The sequence below is a fragment of the Lithobates pipiens genome, unplaced genomic scaffold (assembly GCF_037356315.1).
Source record: "Lithobates pipiens isolate NorthernLeopardFrog02 unplaced genomic scaffold, aLitPip1_a1.2 Scaffold_13, whole genome shotgun sequence".
Lineage (NCBI taxonomy): Eukaryota > Metazoa > Chordata > Amphibia > Anura > Ranidae > Lithobates > Lithobates pipiens.
In genome coordinates this window covers 480,290,848-480,313,432 of record NW_027507718.1, presented here as the reverse complement: position 1 = coordinate 480,313,432, position 22,585 = coordinate 480,290,848, and the positions used below count along the sequence as shown (strand labels likewise).

Sequence of the window (22,585 nt, the reverse complement as noted above, 5' to 3'; positions counted from 1 at the left end):
AGTAACCCATAAATACCAAGGGTGATAATCATCTCGGTATATGGAATGCCCATAGGCAAAACACAGGCAAGGTTAACTAGTCAGCGATAAACCTGCACCATCGACAACGCAGCTGTGTATGCAGCATAAACATTCGCCAAACCATAAATGAGACTTCACAGCAGAAGGAAGCCGAGATCAAGTCAGTGTAAGTATATTCTAGGATGAAGTTGTTTACCTGCCTCAGGCGAGCTTCGCATCATTGACCAAGGGGTTGTATTGCCAGCAGTGGAAGAGGCAAGGGCATGCTGGGCCCTCCAGGCTAATGGGTATGGAGCTGTAATAAAGGAGAATAAATGAGATCCATCTATGCACATAAAGTTTTACTACATTGTATTAAACAAGTCTACAAACCATCATTTGCATCCAATCTGGACACATTACATAAGCCAAAAGTAATTTTAGGAACACAACATCCTTTTTCTGTCAATAAGAAAAATTTGTACAGCAAATGTGGTTCCCTTGCTTCCAATAGTCAGGTATTTGTGAGAAAATAATAAATTACTGTGTCAAAAACCTGTGTACTGTTTGTATTTTTGACACTTTTTTGGGGTGAATAAGTAGAGGTACAATTCATCATGTATCCTGGATCCTGCCACTGACATCGACAAGGGGCACTAGTCCTCTCATTGATACTAACTATGGCACACTATTCCTCCTATTGATACAAATGATGGAGCACTATGCCTTCCATTAATACCAATGATGGGGCACTATTCCTTACATTAATACCAACGATGGGACACTATTCCTTCCAATAATACCAATGATGGGCCACTATTCCTTCAACTGATACCAATGATGGGGCATTATTCCTCCCACTGATACAAACGATGGGCAATGTTTCATCCATTAATATCAATGATGAGGCACTATTCCTTCCATTAATACCAATGATGTGGCACTATTCCTTCCAATAATACCCACAATGGGCACTATTCCTCCCACTGACACCAATGATGGGGCAATATTCCTTTCATTAATACCAATAATGGGGCACTATTACCCCCCCCCCCCCCCAATACCAATGATGGAGCATTATTTGATCCCACTGACGCCAGGACATTTTCTTCTCCCAATGGCCACAGTCCGGCCCCCCTAAAGTTTGAAGGACAGAAAATTGTCCTTTTGTTTAGAAGGTTTGTAGACCCCTGAGCTATATTTTACTGGTGACCTTTGTCAGTGGTTGAAAAGGTCATAGAACGCCCTCCTTTCCTATCTCCAGGGGAACGAAGCAAGGGTGCCCTCTATCCCTGGTCCTTTTTGTGCTTGCCCTCGAACCACTAGCCATTACCCTTAGGGCAGACCCCAATATCCCCGGCATCCCTTACGCAGGTGACAGCTATAAATTGAACATGTTCGCCGACGATGCCCTCTTGACCCTTACCAACCCTATCGTCACCCTACCAAACCGGGGCTCCAAATCAACTCACACAAAACAACTGCCCTGAACTTTACTCTCCCAGGTCCCTTAGCCTTACATCTCCAATTTTCCTTCCCCTACCGTTGGACAAGCTCCTCACTGGACTACTTCAGCATCAAGTTGACCCCCTCTTATGCTTCCCTTCTCTCCGCCAACTACTACCCACTCTTGCGCACAATCACGGCTCTCAAGGCGTCTTGCCGATTCCCCACTTTATCCTGGATCGGCCGTATCCACACAGTCAAGATGTCCATTCCCCCAAAGATTCTTTACTTTTTTCGATCTCTTCCTGTCCGGGTCCCTGCCTTCTATCTGCATGTACTTCAGAACAGACTCCTCACCTTTATCAGGGCACATAAACGCCCCAGGGTTTCCCGCTCTACTCTCTATGCTCATAGGCTACGGAGCGGGCTGGGCGTTCCGAACGTTGCAAAGTACTATCAGGCAGCTCAAATTTCCCAACTCTCCATACTCCATGCAACGTCTAACATTACCCTATGGGTTCTTCTGGAGGTACCTAACTGTGCGTCGGTCCCTCTCTCGGATATATTGTGGCTTCCCCCTAAAATGTGACCGCCTTCTGCCAACCCCCTCATGATACACAGTCTGAAATTATGCCACCGATACGAAACTTATGTCCCCATTCCTGCCGCTGCTTACCCTCTTGAATAATCCTTTGTTCCCACCTGGCTCGGAACAACCCCTTATTTTTTCGTGGTGGCTCGCCCATGGGTTCTCACTGGTTTGTCAATTTCTTAATACCCGTGCCTTCCCAATGTGGTCCTTGATTCAAGAAACCCATGAAGCTACGCCTGCCGAGCTCTTCCATTACATTCAGCTATGACACTGGATAACTTCCCTCCGGCGCCTTGGCTCCTTTCCATATCAAATGACTGCCTTTGAGCACACCTGCCAGCATTATCCAGGAGCTTGTGGCACCATCTCTATGATCTAATCCTTACTAACTGCTGGCAGCACTTCCACTACCCTTTCCTATGTGCTTAAATGGGAACGTGACCTGTCCCCCATAGATTTAGCAGACTGGAGTAAGGCCTGGTCCTGCTAAAATGCTCCTTTAACACTGCCACGTTGGAGACGGCCTATAAGGTCTTCCTGCCTGGTACTGGGTCCCAGCCCGTATCGCCAAGTCAAACCCATCATGCAATGACAGATGCTTTCGGGGGTTGTGGTCAACGAGGAGATGAACTGCAAGCATGGTGGTCTTGCCCCATCTTGTAGGATTCTAGTCAAGGGTTTTTGGCCTACTATCCTCCCTATTTCATGTCCCCTTCCACAAGGACCCCAAATTTGCATTATTCCATTGCCTGCTCCTGGGCCTTTTCTCTCACCAACAGAAACTAGCCACATACTTATTTATCGCTGCCAAACGAACAATAGCGAGGGCTTTTGAAAAAACCCTCTGTCTCATTCGCAGAGGTAAAGAATACCTTGATGACCCTTATGACCCACGAAAAAATGTCCAGCATCCTCCACCACTCTAAATTAAATTTTACCCTATCTCCAGCCTGGGGGGACCCCCCTTTCCCACTTTCTCTCTGTCTCTGGGCCTCTTTCTCGCTGCTCTGTTCTACAATTATCATCCCCTGACCCCCCCCCCCCCCACCCCTCACTGTCGTGGGTGTTTTTTTATTTTTTGGGTTGTTTTTGTTTTGTTATTTTGTTTATTTTTTATTGTTTTTCTCTTCCCCATTCCCCCTTGTCTGCCTTAGCCCCTGGGTCTCAAGGCCCCGACATAATGCACTCGGGCATAACGCACTGACAAAACATTGTACCAGAAAAGGTAATCAAAAATTTTACATTTTACAGTTGGCCCTACAACAGTAGATGAGAGGAAAACTTACAAAAGTGACATTTGTTCTGGGGGCAACTGTGTTAGATGCGTTGGTTTTCCCTGAATTTTTAGATATTTCCTCTTACTCCCTGTTAACTCTTTGAAATGTTTAGGGAAGGGAAATCTGTTTAACAGGACAATGGTGCCCTTTATTGTATTAAGAGTGGTCTAGACTGCAGAGAGAGAGAGAGAGAGATAATTTTGCCTCTGTACAAGTCATTAGTAAGACCTCATCTGGAATATGCAGTTCAGTTTTGGGTACCAGTTCTCAAAAAAGATATCGGGGAACTGGAAAAAGTGAAGAGAAGAGCAACCAAATTGTTAAGAGGCATGAAGGACCTCAGCTATGAGGAAAGATTAGAGGAACTGAATTTATTCTCTCTTGAGAAAATGAGATTAGGAGGGGATATAAATACATAAGGGGCCCATATAGTGAACTTGGTGTTGAGTTATTCACTTCATAACATAACTGGATACCAATGCTTATAGGTAAGGTTGATACAGGGAATATCTGATTGCCTCTTGGGGAATCAGGAAGGAATTCCTCCCCCCTTTTTTTAAAGCCTGTGGTGTGTGAACATACTCAGATGCCACTCGACGCAAAAAAAGTGCACACCAAAAAGTGAAACACAAAACGTGCACAGGGTGTACACATAGTCCTCCTCAGAATAGAAAGGACCCTAGCCCTGATTCCCTGGGGCGTTAGGCTCCAGACGGGGTCTGGGGTACTTCACTGGTCCATCTGGCTGAAACCAAGCAAGATGCCATTGTGCAATACAATGGCCCACCTTTCGGCCAGGAATAAAAATTCCTCTGGTTTTAGTCAAAAGGCCCGGCCCAAGAAAAAAGTGTGTATGGTGCAGTGACCTAGGTGCCAATAAAATCACGGTGACACCCCACTCACAGTGAGAATTATGGCACTGCCACTTCAGGGGCACATACACCGCAGGCTTCTTTTGGAGCCCCGCCTTCAGCCAGATCAGTGCAGCTCCAACCCTACCAGGGGGTAACCCTTCTGGCTTTCTCAAGAAGGGACCTAGTCCCGACCCTCCATTCATTAAGCAGTCTGGTTTAGAATCCCCCAATCCTAACTTTCCAGGTTACCATCACAACAGTGGATTTGCAGAGCCACCACCACCCTGACCTACCGCCATAGGTTAGGACAGTTAGTACAGCGCCTTCACTGGTAACTGATTAGAAAAGATACTGCACTTGATCTTAGAGAAAATGCCAAGAAGCAATTTTGTTCCCCTGCTGTAGCAAACTGGATCAGACTTTGCTGGGGTTTTTGCCTCAACTGCGAGTATAGGATTGTGTATATGGGATCATACACCCGTGGCCAAACGTTTTGAGAATGACACAAATATTGATTTTCACAAAGTCTGCTGCTTCAGTGTTTTTAGATCTTTTTTATCAGATATTTCTTTGGTATACTTAAGTATAATTACAAGCATTTCATAAGTGCCAAAGGCTTTTATTGACAATTTCATTAAGTTCATGCAAACAAGTCAATATTTGCAGTGTTGACCCTTCTTTTTCAAGTTTGTCAATCAACTTCTGGGCCACATCCTGACTGATGGCAGCCCATTCTTGAGTAATTAATGCTTAGAGTTTGTCAGAATTTGTGGGGGGGGGGGGGGTTGTTCACCCACCTTTTTAGAATTGACCACAAGTTCTCAATGGGATTAAGGTCTGGGGAGTTTCCTGGACATGGACCCAAAATATTCATGTTTTGTTCCCCAAGCCACTTAGTTATCACTTTTGCCATATGGCAAGGTGCTCCATCATGCTAGAAAAGGTATTGTTTCTTACCAAACTGTACTTGGATGGTTGGGAGAAGGTGCTCTCGGAGGATGTTTTTGTACCATTCTTTATTCATGTCTGTGTTCTTAGGCAAAATTGTGTGTGAGTCCAGTCCCTTTGCTGAGAAGCAACACTGCACACAAATGGTCTCAGGATGCTTTAAGCCCCGTACACTCGAGAGGACTTATGTCCGACAGACTTCCGAAGGAGTTCTGCCGGAGTTCTGCCGGAGTTCTGACAGAGTTCTGACGGACTTTTCGACTGAGCGGACTTGGCCACACACAATCACACTAAACTCCGACGGATTCGAACGTGATGACGTACGACTGGACTCGAATAAGGAAGTTCATAGCCAGTAGCCAATAGCTGCCCTAGCGTCGGTTTTAGTCTGTCGGAATAGCATACACACGAGCGAATTTTTCGAAGGGACCGGGTCCGGCGGAGTTCCGTCGGGAAAATTTGAAGCATGTTCCATATTCTAAAGTCCGTCAGACTTTGGTAAATCAAAAGTCCGTTGCAGCCCACACACGATCGAATAGTCTGACGGAATCAGTCCGTCGGACTTTGGATGTTGAAAAGTCCGCTCGTGTGTACGCGGCATTACTGTTGGCATGACACAGGACTGATGGTCGCGATCACCTTTTCTTCTCCTGGCAGGTTTTTTACCTGATGCCCCAACAATCAGAAAGGGGATACGTCAGAGAAAATGACTTTACCCCAGTCCTCAGCAGTCCAATCCCTGTACCTTTTGTAGAATATCAGCCTGTCCCTGATGCTTTTCCTGAAGAAAAGTGGCTTCTTCCCTGCCCTTCTTGACACCAGGTCATCCTCCAAAAGTCTTTGCCTCACTGTGTTTGCAAATGCACCCACACCTGCCTGCTGCCATTCATGAGCAATCTCTGTACTGGTGGTGCCCCGATCCCACAGCTGAATCAACTGTAGTGGACGGTCCTGACGCTTGCTGGACTTTCTTGGGCATCCTGAAGCCTTTTTAACAAATGCAGTGGAAATATTTTTTATGGAATTAAGTTCATTTTCATGGCAAAGAGGGACTTTTCAGTTCATTTTAATTCATCTGATCACTCTTCATAACACTCTGGAGTATATGCAAATTGTAATCATAAAAACTGTGGCCGCAGACTGTGAAATCTAAAATTTGTTTCAGTCTCAAAACTTTTGGCCAAGGCTGTATATCTCTCTCTCTCTCTCTCTCTCTCTCTCTCTCTCTCTATATATATATATATATATATATATATATATATATATATATATATATCTTTTTTATTTATTTTTTACCTTTTATACAGTGGTGTGAAAAAGTGTTTGCCCCCTTCCTCATTTCCTGTTCCTTTGCATGTTTGTCACACCTAAGTGCTTCGGAACATCAAACCAATTTAAACAATAGTCAAGGACAACACAAGTAAACACAAAATGCAATTTGTAAATGAAGGTGTTTATTATTAAACACCATCATGGCCCTGTGTGAAAAAGTGATTGCCCCCTAAACCTAATAACTGGTTGGGCCACCCTTAGCAGCAACAACTGCAACCAAGCGTTTGCGATAACGTGCAATGAGGCTTTTACAGCGTCCTGGAGGAATTTTGGCCCACTCATCTTTGCAGAATTGTCCTAATTCAGTTACATTAGAGGGTTTTCGAGCATGAACGGCCTTTTTAAGGTCATACCACAACATCTCAATAGGATTCAGGTCAGGACTTTGGCTAGGCCACTCCAAAGTCTTCATTTTGTTTTTCTTCAGCCATTCGGTGGTGGACTTGCTGGTGTGTTTAGGATCATTGTCCTGCTGCAGAACCCAAGTTCGTTTCAGCTTGAGTACACGAACAGATGGTCGGACATTCTCCTTCAGGATCTCTTGGTAGACAGCAGAATTCATAGTTCCTTTTATCACGGCAAGTCTTCCAGGTCCTGAAGCAGCAAAACAGCCCCAGACCATCACACTACCACCACCATATTTTACTGTTGGTATAATGTTCTTTTTCTGAAATGCAGTCTTCCTTCTACGCCAGATATACTTGGACACACACCTTCCAAAGAGTTCCACTTTTGTCTCATCGGTCCACAGAATGTTGTCCCAAAAGTCTTGGGGATCATCAAGATGTGTTGTGGAGAAATTGAGACGAGCTTTGATGTTCTTTTTGCTCAGCAGTGGTTTTCTCCTTGGAACTCTGCCATGCAGGCCATTTTTGCCCAGTCTTTTCCTGATGGTGGAGGCATGAACGCTGACCTTAACTGAGGCAAGTGAGGCCTGCAGTTCCTTGGACGTTGTTGTGGGGTCTTTTGTGACCTCTTGGATGAGTCGTCGCTGCGCTCTTGGGGTAATTTTGGGCGGCCGGCCACTCCTGGGAAGGTTCACCACTGTTCCATGTCTTCGCCATTTGTGGATAATGGCTCTCACTGTGGTTCGGTGGATTCCCAAAGCTTTGGAAATGGCTTTATAACCCTTTCCAGACTGATAGATCTCAATTACTTTCTTTCTCAATTGTTCCTGAATTTCTTTGGGTCTCGGCATGATGTGTAGCTTTTAAGGATCTTCTGGTGGACCTTACTGTGTCAAGCAGCTCCTATTTAAGTGATGCCTTGATTGTGAACAGGTGTGGCAATAATCAGGCCTGGGTGTGGCTAGAGAAATTGAACTCAGGTGTGGACAACCACAGTTATAGTATGTTTTAACAAGGGGGGCAATCACTTTTTCACACAGGGCCATGATGGTTTGGATTTTTTTTTCACCTTTAATAATAAACACCTTCATTTACAAATTGCATTTTGTGTTTACTTGTGTTGTCCTTGACTATTGTTTAAATTGGTTTGATGTTCCGAAACACTTAAGTGTGACAAACATGCAAAGGAACAGGAAATGAGGAAGGGGGCAAACACTTTTTCACGCCACTGTATATATTTTTTTTAACCTGACAACTATGTAACTATGACAAACTACGTACATTATTTTATCTATAGGCAACAATTTAAAAGCCTTTACAGGTTGCCACTTTAAAGTTGCACAGGGGGTCTGGTGGTAGAATTATTGCTCTCAATCTGACCTTTACAGTGATACCTCACATGTTAGGTGCTGTTTACATACCGATTGTGGGACCATGGTGTGCGTTCACCTTTGTGTGCAAACATGGGGGGACAGGGGGCATTTAAAAAAATTTTTTCTTAGAACCCAGATCTCTCTTCTGCCCTTAAAAGCTTGGGATCATACCAAGATTGGTATGACCACTTAAAACCGCATGATGTACTCGTACTGATCTCGCTTGCCTTCATACAGCAAGATTCCAGAAGGTGTTCAAGAGATTCTTACTTTTTTCTGACAGAAGATGTAAATGTTTGGAATTTTTTCTGACTCTACGATTCTTCTAGGCTTAATAGCTTCTGGTTTTACCAGATTTCCAAAACCAAGACAGGGACAGCAGTCACCCCAAACATTTGTAAACCTGCGGCTGTCAGCATACCTGAACAATGCCTAGATTTTCCTTCCTGCCTCTTTCAACAAAAGTTAATAGGAATCAGATAAAGTTTTAAGCTAGTCATACATAGCTAGATTTTTTCTCGTTCAGCTAAACAGTATGAATGGAGGAATGGAACGGCTGCCTGAAAATAATGGCACTGAAGAACTGTGACTGCATCTGATAAGATGCAATTACTGTTCTGACAATAATTTTCCATCCAATTCCATCAATTTTTAAAGGGACTTATGTTGAGTTTTGATGTGCCTGCATGGCCAGACACAGCTCAAACTTTGACTGATTTATTAAAATTTGAGCCTTCTATGACCATTCTGATGCTCAGAAGTAACCTTATCTGCTAGGGCCAGCTATACATGTTCGAATCTTGGCCGGTTTAGCGGGATAATCACTTTCTTCTCCCGGCGGGGAAGGGTTCCCTCACCCCCATCCACCAGGAGAGGACAATTGCTGGTTCCCCTGTCAACATAGCCCATGTTAATGGGGGAATTGTGCACATTTCTTTCTTGCAACCTGTAGTTTCAGGAAAGAAATTTGCACCATCTAAGGCCTGCCTTAGATAGTAGGCAAAATTTCAGTAACTGAATTGACTGACAATACCACTACTACTAAAGCCGGCCATAGGCTAATGAAACCTTGGCTAGTTCAGCAAGGACTGGCTAAAATTTGATCCATCTATAGGCAGGCTGGTTATACTGAAGTTGATCGATGGATCGACTTCAGTACAACCAACCTTTCAGATTTTGTTTTCCATGCGATTACTACTCCCCATCAGCAGAACATAACAGCATTGTGAGAGGGATTTCCCCATCAACACTGACTGTGTTGATGGAGGAATCGAGCAATTTTCTTTCCTTTCACCCATGGTAAAAGGAAAGAAAACTGTATAATCTATGGCTTGCTTAAAGTGGTTGTAAACCCTTACAAACCACTTTGACATACAGGTAAGCCTAGATTAAGGCTTACCTGTAGGTCCAAGAAATATCTCCTAAACCTACACAATTTAGGAGATATTTACAAAAAGACAGGCAACACTGTCTACGGCGCATGCGCCGTAGACAGTGGCACGCAGGCGCACCAAGCATGCTACTGCTAACGGCGATATGCCTTTAGTGGCAGCTCCTGAGCACATGTGCGGGAGTGACGTTATCACTGCTCTGACACTGTGAGTGGCCGGAGCAGCGATACCTGGAAGAAGATGGACGATTCGTGCTACAGGGGACAACGGTGACATCGCTGGCTCCTGTGTCAGGTAAGTGACACATAATGGGCTACTAGGCGATGCATAGTAGCCCATTATGCTTTACCTTTGCAGGGAGACAAAGAGTAAGTAAACCCATCAGGGTTTACTTCCTCTTTAAGTTTATTCTACACTAGCTCTTGTCTATTGCATGTGACTGAAGCCATTCCCTGTAGTAAATACATAACCTGTGTTGGAAGAGCAGTATTGACTGTGACTTGATACTAGCAGCTGAACCGAGAAATTGTGAACAGAAGCCAACATCACGCCGTTAGTAGAGCTGAACTCCACCATAAACTTTGTTTTCAAGTTTTGGATAGCCTGAGGAAGAGTTAGATCCTCCGTATGCCCACTGGAGAGTGAAAACACTACCATAAATAAGGAGAAATCTCTCCAAATTGAAGGTAACCTGGAAGCTGTCAGTGGAACAATTATCCTTACTGAAAAATTTGTCCTCTATTCTAATTGTAAAATTTAAAATTTTCCTATTTAAACAGAAGTAGATACACTTGGCCACCCTCTGACATATTTTGGACTAAGCTTCTTTGCTCTAAGAAATAGCAAGGTTTATGAAGACAATGCTATCCATCAGGCCTACCTAAGGTCAACAAACCAAAGCACATCAATTAATTTGTTGGAAGCCTAAACAGAAGACAAATAAGACCGCTTTGAGTCTTCATTATGTTTCTCTCCCATGGCCTATAAAATTAGACACACCGTCTCTAGAAAGTGGCAGTTTATTCAATAGGTTAGTAAATGAGCTGAAAGAGCAAAAGACCAAAATAATAATTTTCAAGGCTGCAAAATGAGATAGGACCACTTGGTTCAGAGTGAGTTTGAGGAATGAAAGATCAAAAACAATAGCAGCCTGGTTTGGTTCCAAAACTGAATTGTAGGAGTGGGGACCCTTATCCAAATCTGATAGGGTGGTCATTGGTGGGTATCTAAACGATGTACATAATGATAGGAACATGTGAGTTCCATTGCTAGGAACTTGGGAGTTACTTGTCTCATTACCCATGCCCACAAATGCAACACAGCAATAGAAAATGTCTCTCATTTGCAGGCTCGGTGGTAATTTCTGTTCTGGATAGATGTGAAAATCATGAGAATATTTTCTTGTCTGCCAGTAAAAGTTCCCTTGGGCTTTAATGAAACCCCAATTGACTATAATATGTCTAGGTATACAGTTGCATTTTCTTTTAGCGTGCTACAGCCTCTTTCGTTTGTAGGTTCAGTGATTCTCATTTTCAAATTTTTCTGGCGAATGTTTATTAGATCGATGTTTCATTGCATGGTATTCTGTCATTCTTAAAATGTTAAATGGTGAAACTCCAGGCAAATAGTTGAATACTATGCTGAAATACATATATATTTAGAATAAAATTACTTATAATTGTGTTCAGCCTGTCTTGTGTCTTACACTCCTTCCAATATGCACCCTTTTTTATTGTTGCAGGGACCGGGGACAAAATAATACACTACCAAATAAAATGTGCGGATACCTGACCGTCATGTCTACCTACACTATATTGTCAAAAGTATTGGGACACATGCCTTTACACACATATGAACTTTATTGGCATCCCAGTCTTAGTCCATAGGGTTCAATATTGTGTTGGCCCACCCTTTGCAGCCATAACAGCTTCAGCTCTTCTGGGAAGGCTGTCCACAAGGTTTAGGAGTGTGTCTATGGGAATGTTTGACCATTCTTCCAGAAGCGCATTTGTGAGGTCAGGCACTGATGTTGGATGCAGGGCCCTCTTTAAGGCAGGACAAAAGGGACAGCTGCCCAGGGCCCAATCATTTTTGTGGGGCCCAAAGCAGCTGCCCCTTGAGCTTGCCATAGGTGTAATATCTTGGATCACTCCTAGCTATAGGGGCCCATGCAGCCTCCCTGTCATCAGTGTAGCTGATCGATCTCCCCTCCCACCGCTGCACGGGGCACTACGGGTCTCTGATTGGCTGTGCTATGACAGAGGAGAGGCGCAGCTGGGGTTGTCTGTGTACTAATCCCGCTCACCCCTCCTCCTCCTGTCAGCAGCCAGCTCTCTAATCGCTGCTTGTTCTTCCCCCATCAGGCTAAGCAGAACAAGCAGGCAATCAGGAAGGATATCTAATATCTAGGGTCGCTCCTAGCTACAGGGGCACGCACGGCCTGCCTGTCATTCATATCAATGTAGCTGAGCGGTGATCTCTCCTCCCACCACTGCACAGGCCACTTCAGGTTTCTGATTGGCTCTGCTATGACTGGGGTGAAGTGTAGCTGTGAATTGCCTGTGTACTTGCAACCAGCTGGCCCTACCCCCTCCTAGTGTCAGCAGTCGGATCTGTCTAATCGCTGCTTGTTCTTCGTGTGGAACACCCAGTGTTGGTCATCTTACTTTAAAAAAGTATTTAGTTAAGTTACAAATGACTTCTCCCAAAAAGTAATTGCGTTAGTAACTCAATTACTACATTGTAAAAGTAATTAGTTACTCAGCAAAGTAACTGTGACTTTTTTTAAATATTCTATAATGCAATTACATTCTATAACATCTTTAATATCAAAGATGTTTATATTAACTGATTGAAGAATAAAAACACTATATACAGTATTTTAGAACATTTGGTATTTATATGAGTCCAAATGTTGAGGGGGTGGCAGCGGTGGTACTTGAGGGATGGCAGCAGTGGTACTTGGGGGGTGGCAGTGGTGGTGGTGTACTTGGGGGGTGGCAGCGGTGGTACTTGGGGGGGTGGCAGTGGTGGTGGTGTACTGGGGGGGTGGCAGGCAGCGTGGTACTTGGGGGGGGCAGCGGTGGTGGTGCCATCCTCTCCCACCACCACCACCTCTGCCTCTTACTGATCCCATCCCCCACCACCACTGATCTCATCCCTACCCTACCCCCCCCCCCCCATCATCTCTGTTGTGATGGTGGGTGGGTAGGGTGGGTAGGGATGGGATCAGTAAGAAGTAGAGGTGGTGGAGGTCTTGGGATGGATTGATTGCACTGCAATTCGAATCATCAGTCACTTGAATGCCTCCAAGGGATGCCTTTCCTCATGGGGAGAGAGAGAGAGAGAGACCCTCCCCTTCACTCGATTGGTGCCAGCTGGTCAGCTGACTTCACTTTTCAGTGTCCGCCTCGCCTCCCTACATTCTCTCTCTCTGGATAGGTGGGGCGGGATAGGGTGGTCCAGACAGTCTCTCTGAGTCTCAGCCTCTTCTCAGCTCAGCGGTCGAAAGCCCCCCTCCCCACGGCGGAACTAACGGCCAGGCAGTGCGGCCATGGCGGGCCTCCCGGGCGGTAGATGTAATTGCAGTAACGCCACCCAAGTAATGGGAACTGAGTTACCATGAAGGGAAGAGTAATCAGTTAGATTACTCGTTACCCTCTAAAGTAACTGCGTTACGTAACTCTGTTTACTTTAACTCAGGTACTTACACCACTGGGAACAGTTCCCCCTCAGAGCAGGTGAAGAGAGAAATTGCATGGCAGGGGGTCAGTGGGGGAGGGGCGCCTAAAGAAAATGTTTGCCCAGGGTCCAATCAATATTAAAGACGGCTCTGGTTGGACAAGAAGACCTGGCTCGCAGTCTCCACTCTAATTCATCCCAAAGGTTTTCTATCGGGTTGAGGTCGGGACTCTGTGCAGGCTAGTCATGTTCCTCCACCCCAAATTCACTCATCCATGTCTTTATGGACTTGGTGCGCAGTCATGTTGGAACAGGAAGGGGCCATCCCCAAACTTCTCACAATCTTGGGAGCATAAAATTGTCAAAAATATCTTGGTATGCTGATGCCTTAAGAGTTCCCTTCATTGGAACTAAGGGGCCAAACCCAACCCCTGAAAAACAACCCAACACCATAATCCCCCCTCCACCAAATGATATGGACCAGTGTAAAAAGCACTGCATTCCTGTTCAAATCACATGCGATTCTTTGCAGTGCACTTTTAACCCATTCATTCTGCATGGGCTCAAATTGCACCGCAAAAGTATCGGAGCATTTGCACAACTGTTGGTGCAAATGCTTTGTATCAGCACTGATACCGCTATCGGTGCAACCCTAATTGTTTTGTGAGGATCTATAGATGCATTTGCATATCTCCCAGACATTTTAAATGCGCATGCATCAAACCTTGTGACAACTGTTTGCGAAAGGTCCTTTTATGTCCCAAAATGACTGTGCCCCGTGCCAGTGGCTTAGTGTGGACATGGACACAAGGGCGGTTGCCCTGGGTGCAAAATTCTGAAGCCGCGTACACACGGGCGGATTGTATGGCCTACTTAGTCCGTCGAAACACATTTCAGCGGACAGTCCGCTCGTGTGTGGGCTTCAGCGGACTTTTTCAGCGTGCAGTCTGGCGTACTAAGTATTTCGGAATTTCTGTAATTCTGTCCGTCATACTTTGGTTTCAGCGGACAATCCGCTCGTGAGTATGCTAGTTCGACGGACTAAGAATGGCGCATGCTCAGAAAGGATTTACACGGCGGAAGGGTGCATTGCTGTGTATTGGACTTCCTATTTCTAGTCCCGTCGTACGTGCTGTACACGTCATCGCGCAAGCTTTCGACGGACTGTTTGTGCATCCGTGTGTGGTCAAGTCCGTTCATTCGAAAGTATGACGGACTGTCCGTCGGATTGTATGACGGACTAAGTAGGCCATACAATCCGCCCGTGTGTACGCGGCTTTAGAAGCACAAAATCATATCTCTCAACAGTTCTGATTTCCATTGGACTATCTCTCTATTTAAAAAAAAAAAAAAGAAGAAATTTCACAGATCCGGGCTGAGACTTGGAGCCCAGTGAAAACTGCACTGGGGGACCATATGACCTGGGGGGTGAGGGGTGGGGTAGGGCATGGGGGAGTTGGTAAGAGAAGATTTGTGCTAGAAGAGGGGGATTGGAGGGGGTAGAATTTGTGCTACAACCCCAATTTCAAAATCACTGTATTTTTTTCTTAAAATGGTAAATATTCTCAGTTTAAACATTGAATATGTTTTCTATTTTCTATTATGAATAAAATATAGGTTTAGGAGATTTGCAAATAACTACATTCTGTTTTTTTGCAGATTTTTCACAGATTTTCCAAATCTTTTTGGAATTGGGGTTGTAGAAAGGGAGGAGGATTTGTGCTAAAAAGGGGATTTGAGACTACTGTATATACACTATATTGGACATTACATACTCGTGTCTCAGAAATTGTTAGTTGCTAAGCAGTCCCTGACTATTTAATGGAGATCTTCCTTAACCACGTCACCCCTGGAAGGATTTACCCCCTTCCAGACCGGGCCCTTTTTTGCGATATGGCACTGCATCGCTTTAAATGACAATTGCACGGTCATGCGACACTGTACCCAAACAAAAATTTTCTCCCCCCCCCCCCCCCACAAATAGAGCTTTCTTTTGGTGGTATTTGATCCCCTATTTTTTGCGCTATAAACAAAAATAGAGTTAAATTTTTGAAAAAAAAAACAATATTTTTTACTTTTTTGCTATAATAAATATCCCCCCAATTTTTTAGAAGAAAAAAATGTTTTTCCTCAGTTTAGGCCGATATGTATTCTTCTACATATTTTTGATAAACAAAATCGCAGTGAGCGTACATTGATTGGTTTGCGCAAAAGTAATAGGGTCTACAAAATAGGGATTCGTTTTATGGCATTTTTATAAAAAAAAAAAATTCTACTAGTAATGGCGGCGATCTGCGATTTTTTATTGGGACTGCGATATTGCGGCAGATAAATCAGACGCTTCTGACACTTTTTTGGGATCACTGAAATGTATACAGCGATCAGAGCTAAAAATAGCCACTGATTACTGTATAAATGTCACTGGTAGGGAAAGGGTTAACACTAGGGGGCGATCAAGGGGTTAACTGTGTTCCCTCAGTGTGTTCTAACTGTGGGGGGGGTGGGACTGCCAAAGGGAGGGACTGATCATTGTTCCTATATACTAGGAACACACGATCTGTCTCCTCTCCCCTGTCAGAACATGGATTTGTGTGTTTACACATACAGATCCTCACTCTGGCTCTGTCAGGAGCGATCACGTGTGCCCAGTGCACATCGAAGCAACCGGGCACAAGCATTGGATCTTTAGAACAGCGGCGGGCACGCATGCCCCATATACCCCTTAAAGTGGCCACTGTACAGCTATGCCGATTCGTGCAAGCGGGCAGTCGGCTCAGAAAAAAATGTTAGCTCTCTGTCTTTATTCAGTGTGTACAAAAGCACATGCAATGGAATTTTTTTTAATGGTTGTGCTGAGGTTTATATGTGTCTGTGAGACTCTTGCTTGTGGCACAGCAATCAAAGTACATTTTATAAGTACAGAGAAACCCAGGTTTTATGTAAATAAACCTACCTGCCCCTCCCACTGATAAGTTTGGTCACACCCACTGTTTGTCGCTGCGCAGCGCGTGTGCCACATTACTACTTTGCTTGGGATGCTCAAAGGTGCCTCCTTTTTTTACAGTCCAATCAACACTCCTGGCAGGCAGCCTGGTACGGTTCAGGAGGGGGGGCTGCTTACTTGTCCCCACCCCCTTTACTGACCGGCCCGGCTGCATGCTCGGATAAGGATCTGGTATGGACCTTGGGGGGACCCCCATGCCGTTTTTTCAGCTTAGGGGGTTCCCCTTAAAATTCATACCAGGCGACAGGGCTCGCAAAGAGATCATTCTTTCAGCTTTTATTGGCGAGATTTACTTCCTTTTCTAGTCCCGTCGTAACTCATCACGTTCAAGATGAACGGACTTTAGTCCTTGTGTGGGCAAGTCCGTTCATTTGGAAGTCCGTTGTAACGCAGACCGGCAGACCTAGTCTGCCGGAAAGTCCGGTCATGTGCGGGCAAGTCTGTTCGTTCGGAAGGTCCGTCGGACCTAGTCTGCTGGAAAGTTCGGGCGTGTGTATGCGTCATTAGGGGAAATGGATAGGGGCAGTAAAAACAGACTTCGGCTGTGTGTTTTAAATGCCCCCCTGCCCCCCCCCCCTCACCACCTCAAGTCTAAACAAACCTTAAATGTGATTGTTTATACAGTATTTATTCATTTTAGTACTTTTTTGTTTTAAAATTACATCTTGTTTTTGAATTAAATCAAAGTTCTCCTTTATCTGCTGGTTCACCAGTGTTAACCTCCCCTGTCCACATTGCTTGTCCTTTGCTGTACAAGATAAATGGAAAGCATAAAGGATGACGGCAGATTATCTGACAAGCAATGACTCAGAATCCTTAGGAAAAAAACTGTGGTGGTGTTGATTATAACACACAGATTATTCATCCTTCACAGCACATATCACGCCAAGATACACGGACCCAGCTCCAGAATCTGATCTGCTTTTCTAAAATGTCATTTCCCTTAAAGGAGATTTTATACATATGATCTACAGAGAATGTATTACTGGAAGAAGGCTCCACATATACACTATATTACCAAAAGTATTGGGATACCTGCCTTTACACGCACATGAACCTGTAATGGCATCCCAGTCTTAGACCATAGGGTTCAATATTCAGTTGTATAACAGCTTCAACTCTTCTGGGAAGACTGTCCACAAGGTTTAGAAATTGTCCAAAATGTCTTGGTATGCTAACGCTTTAAGAGTTCCCTTCACTGGAACTAAAGGGCCAAGCCCAGCCCCTGAAAAACAACCCCGCACCATAATTGCCCCTCAACCAAATGATTTGGAGGAGTGGCCCAATACTTTTGGCAATATAGTGTGGATGAGTGAGTTTGGGGTGGAGGAACTTGACTGGCCTGCACAGAGTCCTCACCTCCACCTGATAGGACACCTTTGGGATGAATTAGAGCGGATACTGCAAGCCAAGTCTTCTCATCCAACATTAGTGCCTGACCTAACAAATGCGCTTCTGGAAGAATGGTCAAACATTCCCATAGACACACTCCTAAGCCTTGTGGACGGCCTTCCCAGAAGAGTTGAAACTGTTATAGCTGCAACGGGTGGGCCAATGCAATATTGAACCCTACGGACTAAGACTGGGATGCCATTAAAGTTCATGTGTGTGTAACGGCAGGCGTCCCAATACTTTTGGTGATATAGTGTAATTGTTGGCCTGGGTCATTTTAAACTTTTCTGTTCTAGCATGATTGTCCCCTATGCACCATACCAGGTATAGCTTAAAGGGGTTGTAAAGTCTCCAGGTTTTTCACCCTTTTCACCATTCATTATGCATTAAGGTGAAAAACCTTCTGTGCTGCAGCTGTCCCCAGAGCCCCCCCTTTTTCTTACCTGAGCCGATCCGTTCCAGCTCCCGCTGCTGTCAATCAAATTCAGTGACAGGGGGCGGGGCTGAGTCCCGCTGTCTATGTCAACGGAAGCAGTAGCAGGGACTCGTGAGCGTGCGCACATGGGTGCCCCCAGGGAAAGTGGCTCTCCATGGGGGCACTTGATAAAGGGGAGGAGCCAGGAGTGCAGCCAGGGGACACCAGAGCACAGAGCAGGTAAGTATAACATGTTTGATATTTAAAAAAAAAACCTTTACAATCACTTTAACCAATTGACCTCCGGAAGATTTACCCCCCTTCATGACCAGGCCTTTTTTTTTGCAATACAGCACTACGTTACTTTAACTGACCATTTTTCCCCCACCTATAGAGCTTCAGAGGCCCGCGGAGCCCTCTGATGTGGCTCACAAACCTCCTGCTCCGGGATGGCTGGTTGGCAATATCAGAGCATCAGTAGGGGATGCAAGCTGCTGTGGTGCAGAGAGGCATAAGTCCCTGCTTCCTGTAAAGCACCGCCTCCTGTCACAGGCGGAGTGATACCAAATGCACTCTGCCTGCAAGAGCAACAGTCAGTGATACCTGAATGGAGGACTGTTATTAAAGGTAAGTTTATTGCTAAATCGCAGTGCATATCTGTTCTTCAGTGATTACTGAGCTGCTTTCAAACTGATTTGCAGGTGCAGCTCAGTGCACCTGCTGGTTACCTGCACTGAGCTATAGATTTCTGTTATTACCTGTGGGTTTGGTTCGCATTCAGAAAGTGCCCAACACCTGCAGGATATAATAGAAAGCCACAAGTGTACAGCTCTGCGGTAAACCCCTGCGCATCAACTTGAAAGCAGCCTTATGCCGCCATTAACATGGTTTGAATTTCAAAAGAATTTTGTTTTTGAAAATCGTATCTAAAAATTTTCATATATGAATTTCGCACAATTGTTTACATCTGCCGCTCCATAGAGGTGAATAAAGGGTTTGATTGGATTTGACCGGTTGTGTGAAAGGAGCCTTAAACAGGCCATATATGGTCGAACTTCGAACAAATGGGCCGCAGTAACGGCTGATTTTCGTGCGGCAATCAAATTTTAGAAATCAGACAAGTTGGAATTTTTTTGAAAAACTAACGATTTTCTAATCAATGATGGGAGAATCGTGCAAGAATTGTAATAAGAAAAAAAAAAATGCGCATGTGCAAGAAAATAAAGTTTACAGAGAGAAAAGAAGATTCCCGGCCACGAAAATTCTTTTCTGTAGCAACATGAGGTGAAATTGAAGGCTTGGTTGCCAAATTTCACAAATCAATAGGGGCACCATCGGATCACAAAAAAAACTAATTTTGTGATTTTGAAAAGAAAATTTGTTCGAAATTTGACCATGTATGGCCTGCTTAAAGCGGGAGTAGGCCGGGAGTTCCGCCGTTTTTTCTTTTCTTTTAAAAGCTAGCAGCTACAAATACTGCAGCTGCTGACTCTTAAAATAATGACACTTACCCGCCCAGCGCGCCCGCGATGTCGTCACCCGAAGCCGATCTCTCGATCGTCTCTCGGGTGCTGCCGCCGCCATCTTGGGTATGGGAATCAGGAAGTGGAGCCTTTCGGCTTCATTTCCTGGTTCCCTACTGCGCATGCTCGAGTCGCGCTGCGCAATAAGGATGGTCCCCGCTGTCTCTGGGATCCGTGTGTTTCCCAGCAGGCAGCGGGGGACTTTCGGAAAGGGGCGTAGATTCTACGGAAAGGGGCGTACCTTCTGCAGAATCTACGCCGGAAGTGGGTGCAGATACCTGTACTGTACAGGTACCTGCACCCCCCTCCCCCCTGAAAGGTGCCAATTGTGGCGCCGGAGGGGGGGGAGGATTCCAATGAGCGGATGGTCCACTTTAGGGTGGACCTCCGCTTTAAGGCTCCTTTCACACAACTGGTCCAACCCAACCAAATCCTCTATTCACCTCTATGGAGCGGCAGATGTAAACAGACTTGTGTCTGAGCAGATCGTATTGGAGGGCCTATAGAGTAGATTGGGCTGTGCCCTTGTCCGCTCTGCATATGCAAAGTCCGTTCATTGTGGACCGCAACAGGTTATCAAGTCGCTTAAGTGGTGCTCGCTCTTCAAAAGGCTGGGCACCCCTGCTCTAGAACCTCTGCTTTTAAAAAAAATCTATAATTTTTGGGGGTTCTGAGTAATTTCTTAGCCAGAAAATAATGATTTTTACATGTAGGAGAGAAGTGTCAGAATAGGCCTGGTCTTCAAGTAGTTAAGTTGCTCAGTTTTGTGACAGATTTAGTACAAGTACACTTTAATATGAGTACGTCAAATGTTTCTTTGTCTGGGTGTATGCATGCATACATATACATTCTATATTCGCATCAAAACCGCTCGTATTTCACTAACTTTTTTCTGACATCTGCTAGAGGATTTATATGTCAGTGCACAGTTATTGCTGGAGGTCGGCGGTGATGGCTGATACATCATTTATTCTCAACACCATGCATTTCATGCTTGATCAGCTTCACTACAAACAGGATGAAGTTCTAATAGAAGGGGAAAAATATCTCATAGCGTCTCTGCCTGGGTGAGAACTGCTCGGGGCACTTGCAAAATGTCACATAACAGTACCGTGTGCACACAGGTGGAGGATATTTTTATTATATCATATAGCTGTGATCTGATGCTAGAAAAACACATATAATATGAAATATAAAACATCCTATAATTAAAATCTTTGCACTTTCACCTGGATTTTATTTTGGTCCTCGTAAAAGCACCAAGGTTAAATTAAAACACCCCATGGGTGATGTACTTTAGAGATCTGCACAGGTCTTTTTTTTGTGAACCAGCACCCAATCTACATCCATGACCTTACCTGCACTCTATGAAACCCAGACCATGGCCTTTATCCTGCCTATCTCACACCCCTAACTCTATCCATATCCTGCCTAGCTCACACCCCTAACTCTACCCATATCCTGCCTAGCTCACACCCCTAACTCTAACCATATTCTGCCCAGTTCAGGTCCCTAACTCTACCCATATCCTGCCCAGCTCACACCCCTAACTCTACCCATATCCTGCCCAGCTCACACCCCTAACTCTACCCATATCCTGCCTAGCTCACACCCCTAACTCTAACCATATCCTGCCCAGTTCAGGTCCCTAACTCTACCCATATCCTGCCCAGCTCACACCCCTAACTCTACCCATATCCTGCCCAGCTCACACCCCTAACTCTACCCATATCCTGCCTAGCCCACACCCCTAACTTTACCCATATCCTGCCCAGCTCACGTCCCTAATTCTAACCATATCCTGCCTAGCTCACACCCCTAACTCTACCCATATCCTGCCCAGCTCACGTCCCTAACTCTACCCATATCCTGCCTAGTTCACACCCCTAACTCTAGCCATATCCTGCCCAGCTCACATCCCTAACTCTACCCATATCCTGCCTAGTTCACACCCCTAACTCTAGCCATATCCTGCCTAGCTCACTTCCCTAACTCTACCCATATCCTGCCCAGCTCCCACCATTTACCCTACTCTCATCCTGCTAATCCCATAATATCCCCAGTCTGCCCTTCTCCACATCCTGTCCAACCAATATTGGTGACCCTATCCCCATTTGTCCAACCTACTCCCTAAACATACCTACATTTTCCTTAACACAGATCTATTATTCTTGCCTCATCCTGCCCAACCTATACTCATGACCTTACACATTTTATTGCCAACCCATACAGTGATTCTACAAATATCCTGCCTAGTTTACACATTACCCTACTTATATCCTGGCTAGGGATGGGCGAACAGTTCGGACAGAGCATGAGTTTGGGTCAAAATATTGGCTGTTCGGCCGTTTTCTGAACAACCAAACTATCCGGTCATTCGACCGTTTGTTCGGCCCACCGAACAACCACAATGCACTGCGCCGCCGCACAGTGCATTGAAAGCCCTGATTGGCTGAAGCAATAAAAGCTTCGCCCAATCAGGGCACAGAGCACTGTTAGAACCATGATTGGACTGTCATGATGACTGTATCCAATCATGCCTCATTGCTCTTAATCCCGCCCCACACTATAAAAGTATTCTTTCCATGGAGGCCATTTGTAGTGTGATAGCAGCGTAGAGAGTAGGGATGAGCTTCGAGTTCGAGTCGAACTCATGTTCGACTCGAACACTGCCTGTTCGCCTGTTCAGCGAACAGTGAACAATTTGGGCTGTTTGCGGCAAATTCGAAAAGCCGGGACACCCTATACAAGTCTATGGGAGAAATCTAAAGTGCTAATTTTAAAGGCTAATATGCAAGTTACTGTCCTAAAAAGTGTTTGGGGACCTGGGTCCTGCCCCAGGGGACATGGATCAATGCAAAAAAAAGTTTTAAAAACTTCAGTTTTTTCAGGAGCACTGATTTTAATAATGATTAAAGTGAAACAATAAAAGTGTAATATTCCTTTAAATGTCATACCTGGGGGGTGTCTATAGTATGCCTGTGAAGGAGCGCATGTTTCCCATGCTTAG

General features: G+C 45.0%; 1 protein-coding gene across 2 annotated transcripts in view; it reads right to left on the bottom strand.

Moving 5' to 3' along the window:
* The window catches only part of CTBP1 (C-terminal binding protein 1), an 873,727-nt gene that overhangs the window by 546,326 nt on the left and 304,816 nt on the right, over positions 1 to 22,585 (bottom strand). For both annotated transcript variants that reach the window (XM_077477948.1, XM_077477945.1), the window contains exon 3: positions 218 to 316. In XM_077477948.1, the coding sequence (XP_077334074.1) occupies positions 218 to 316 (99 nt within the window). The remainder of the gene's footprint in view (positions 1 to 217; positions 317 to 22,585) is intronic.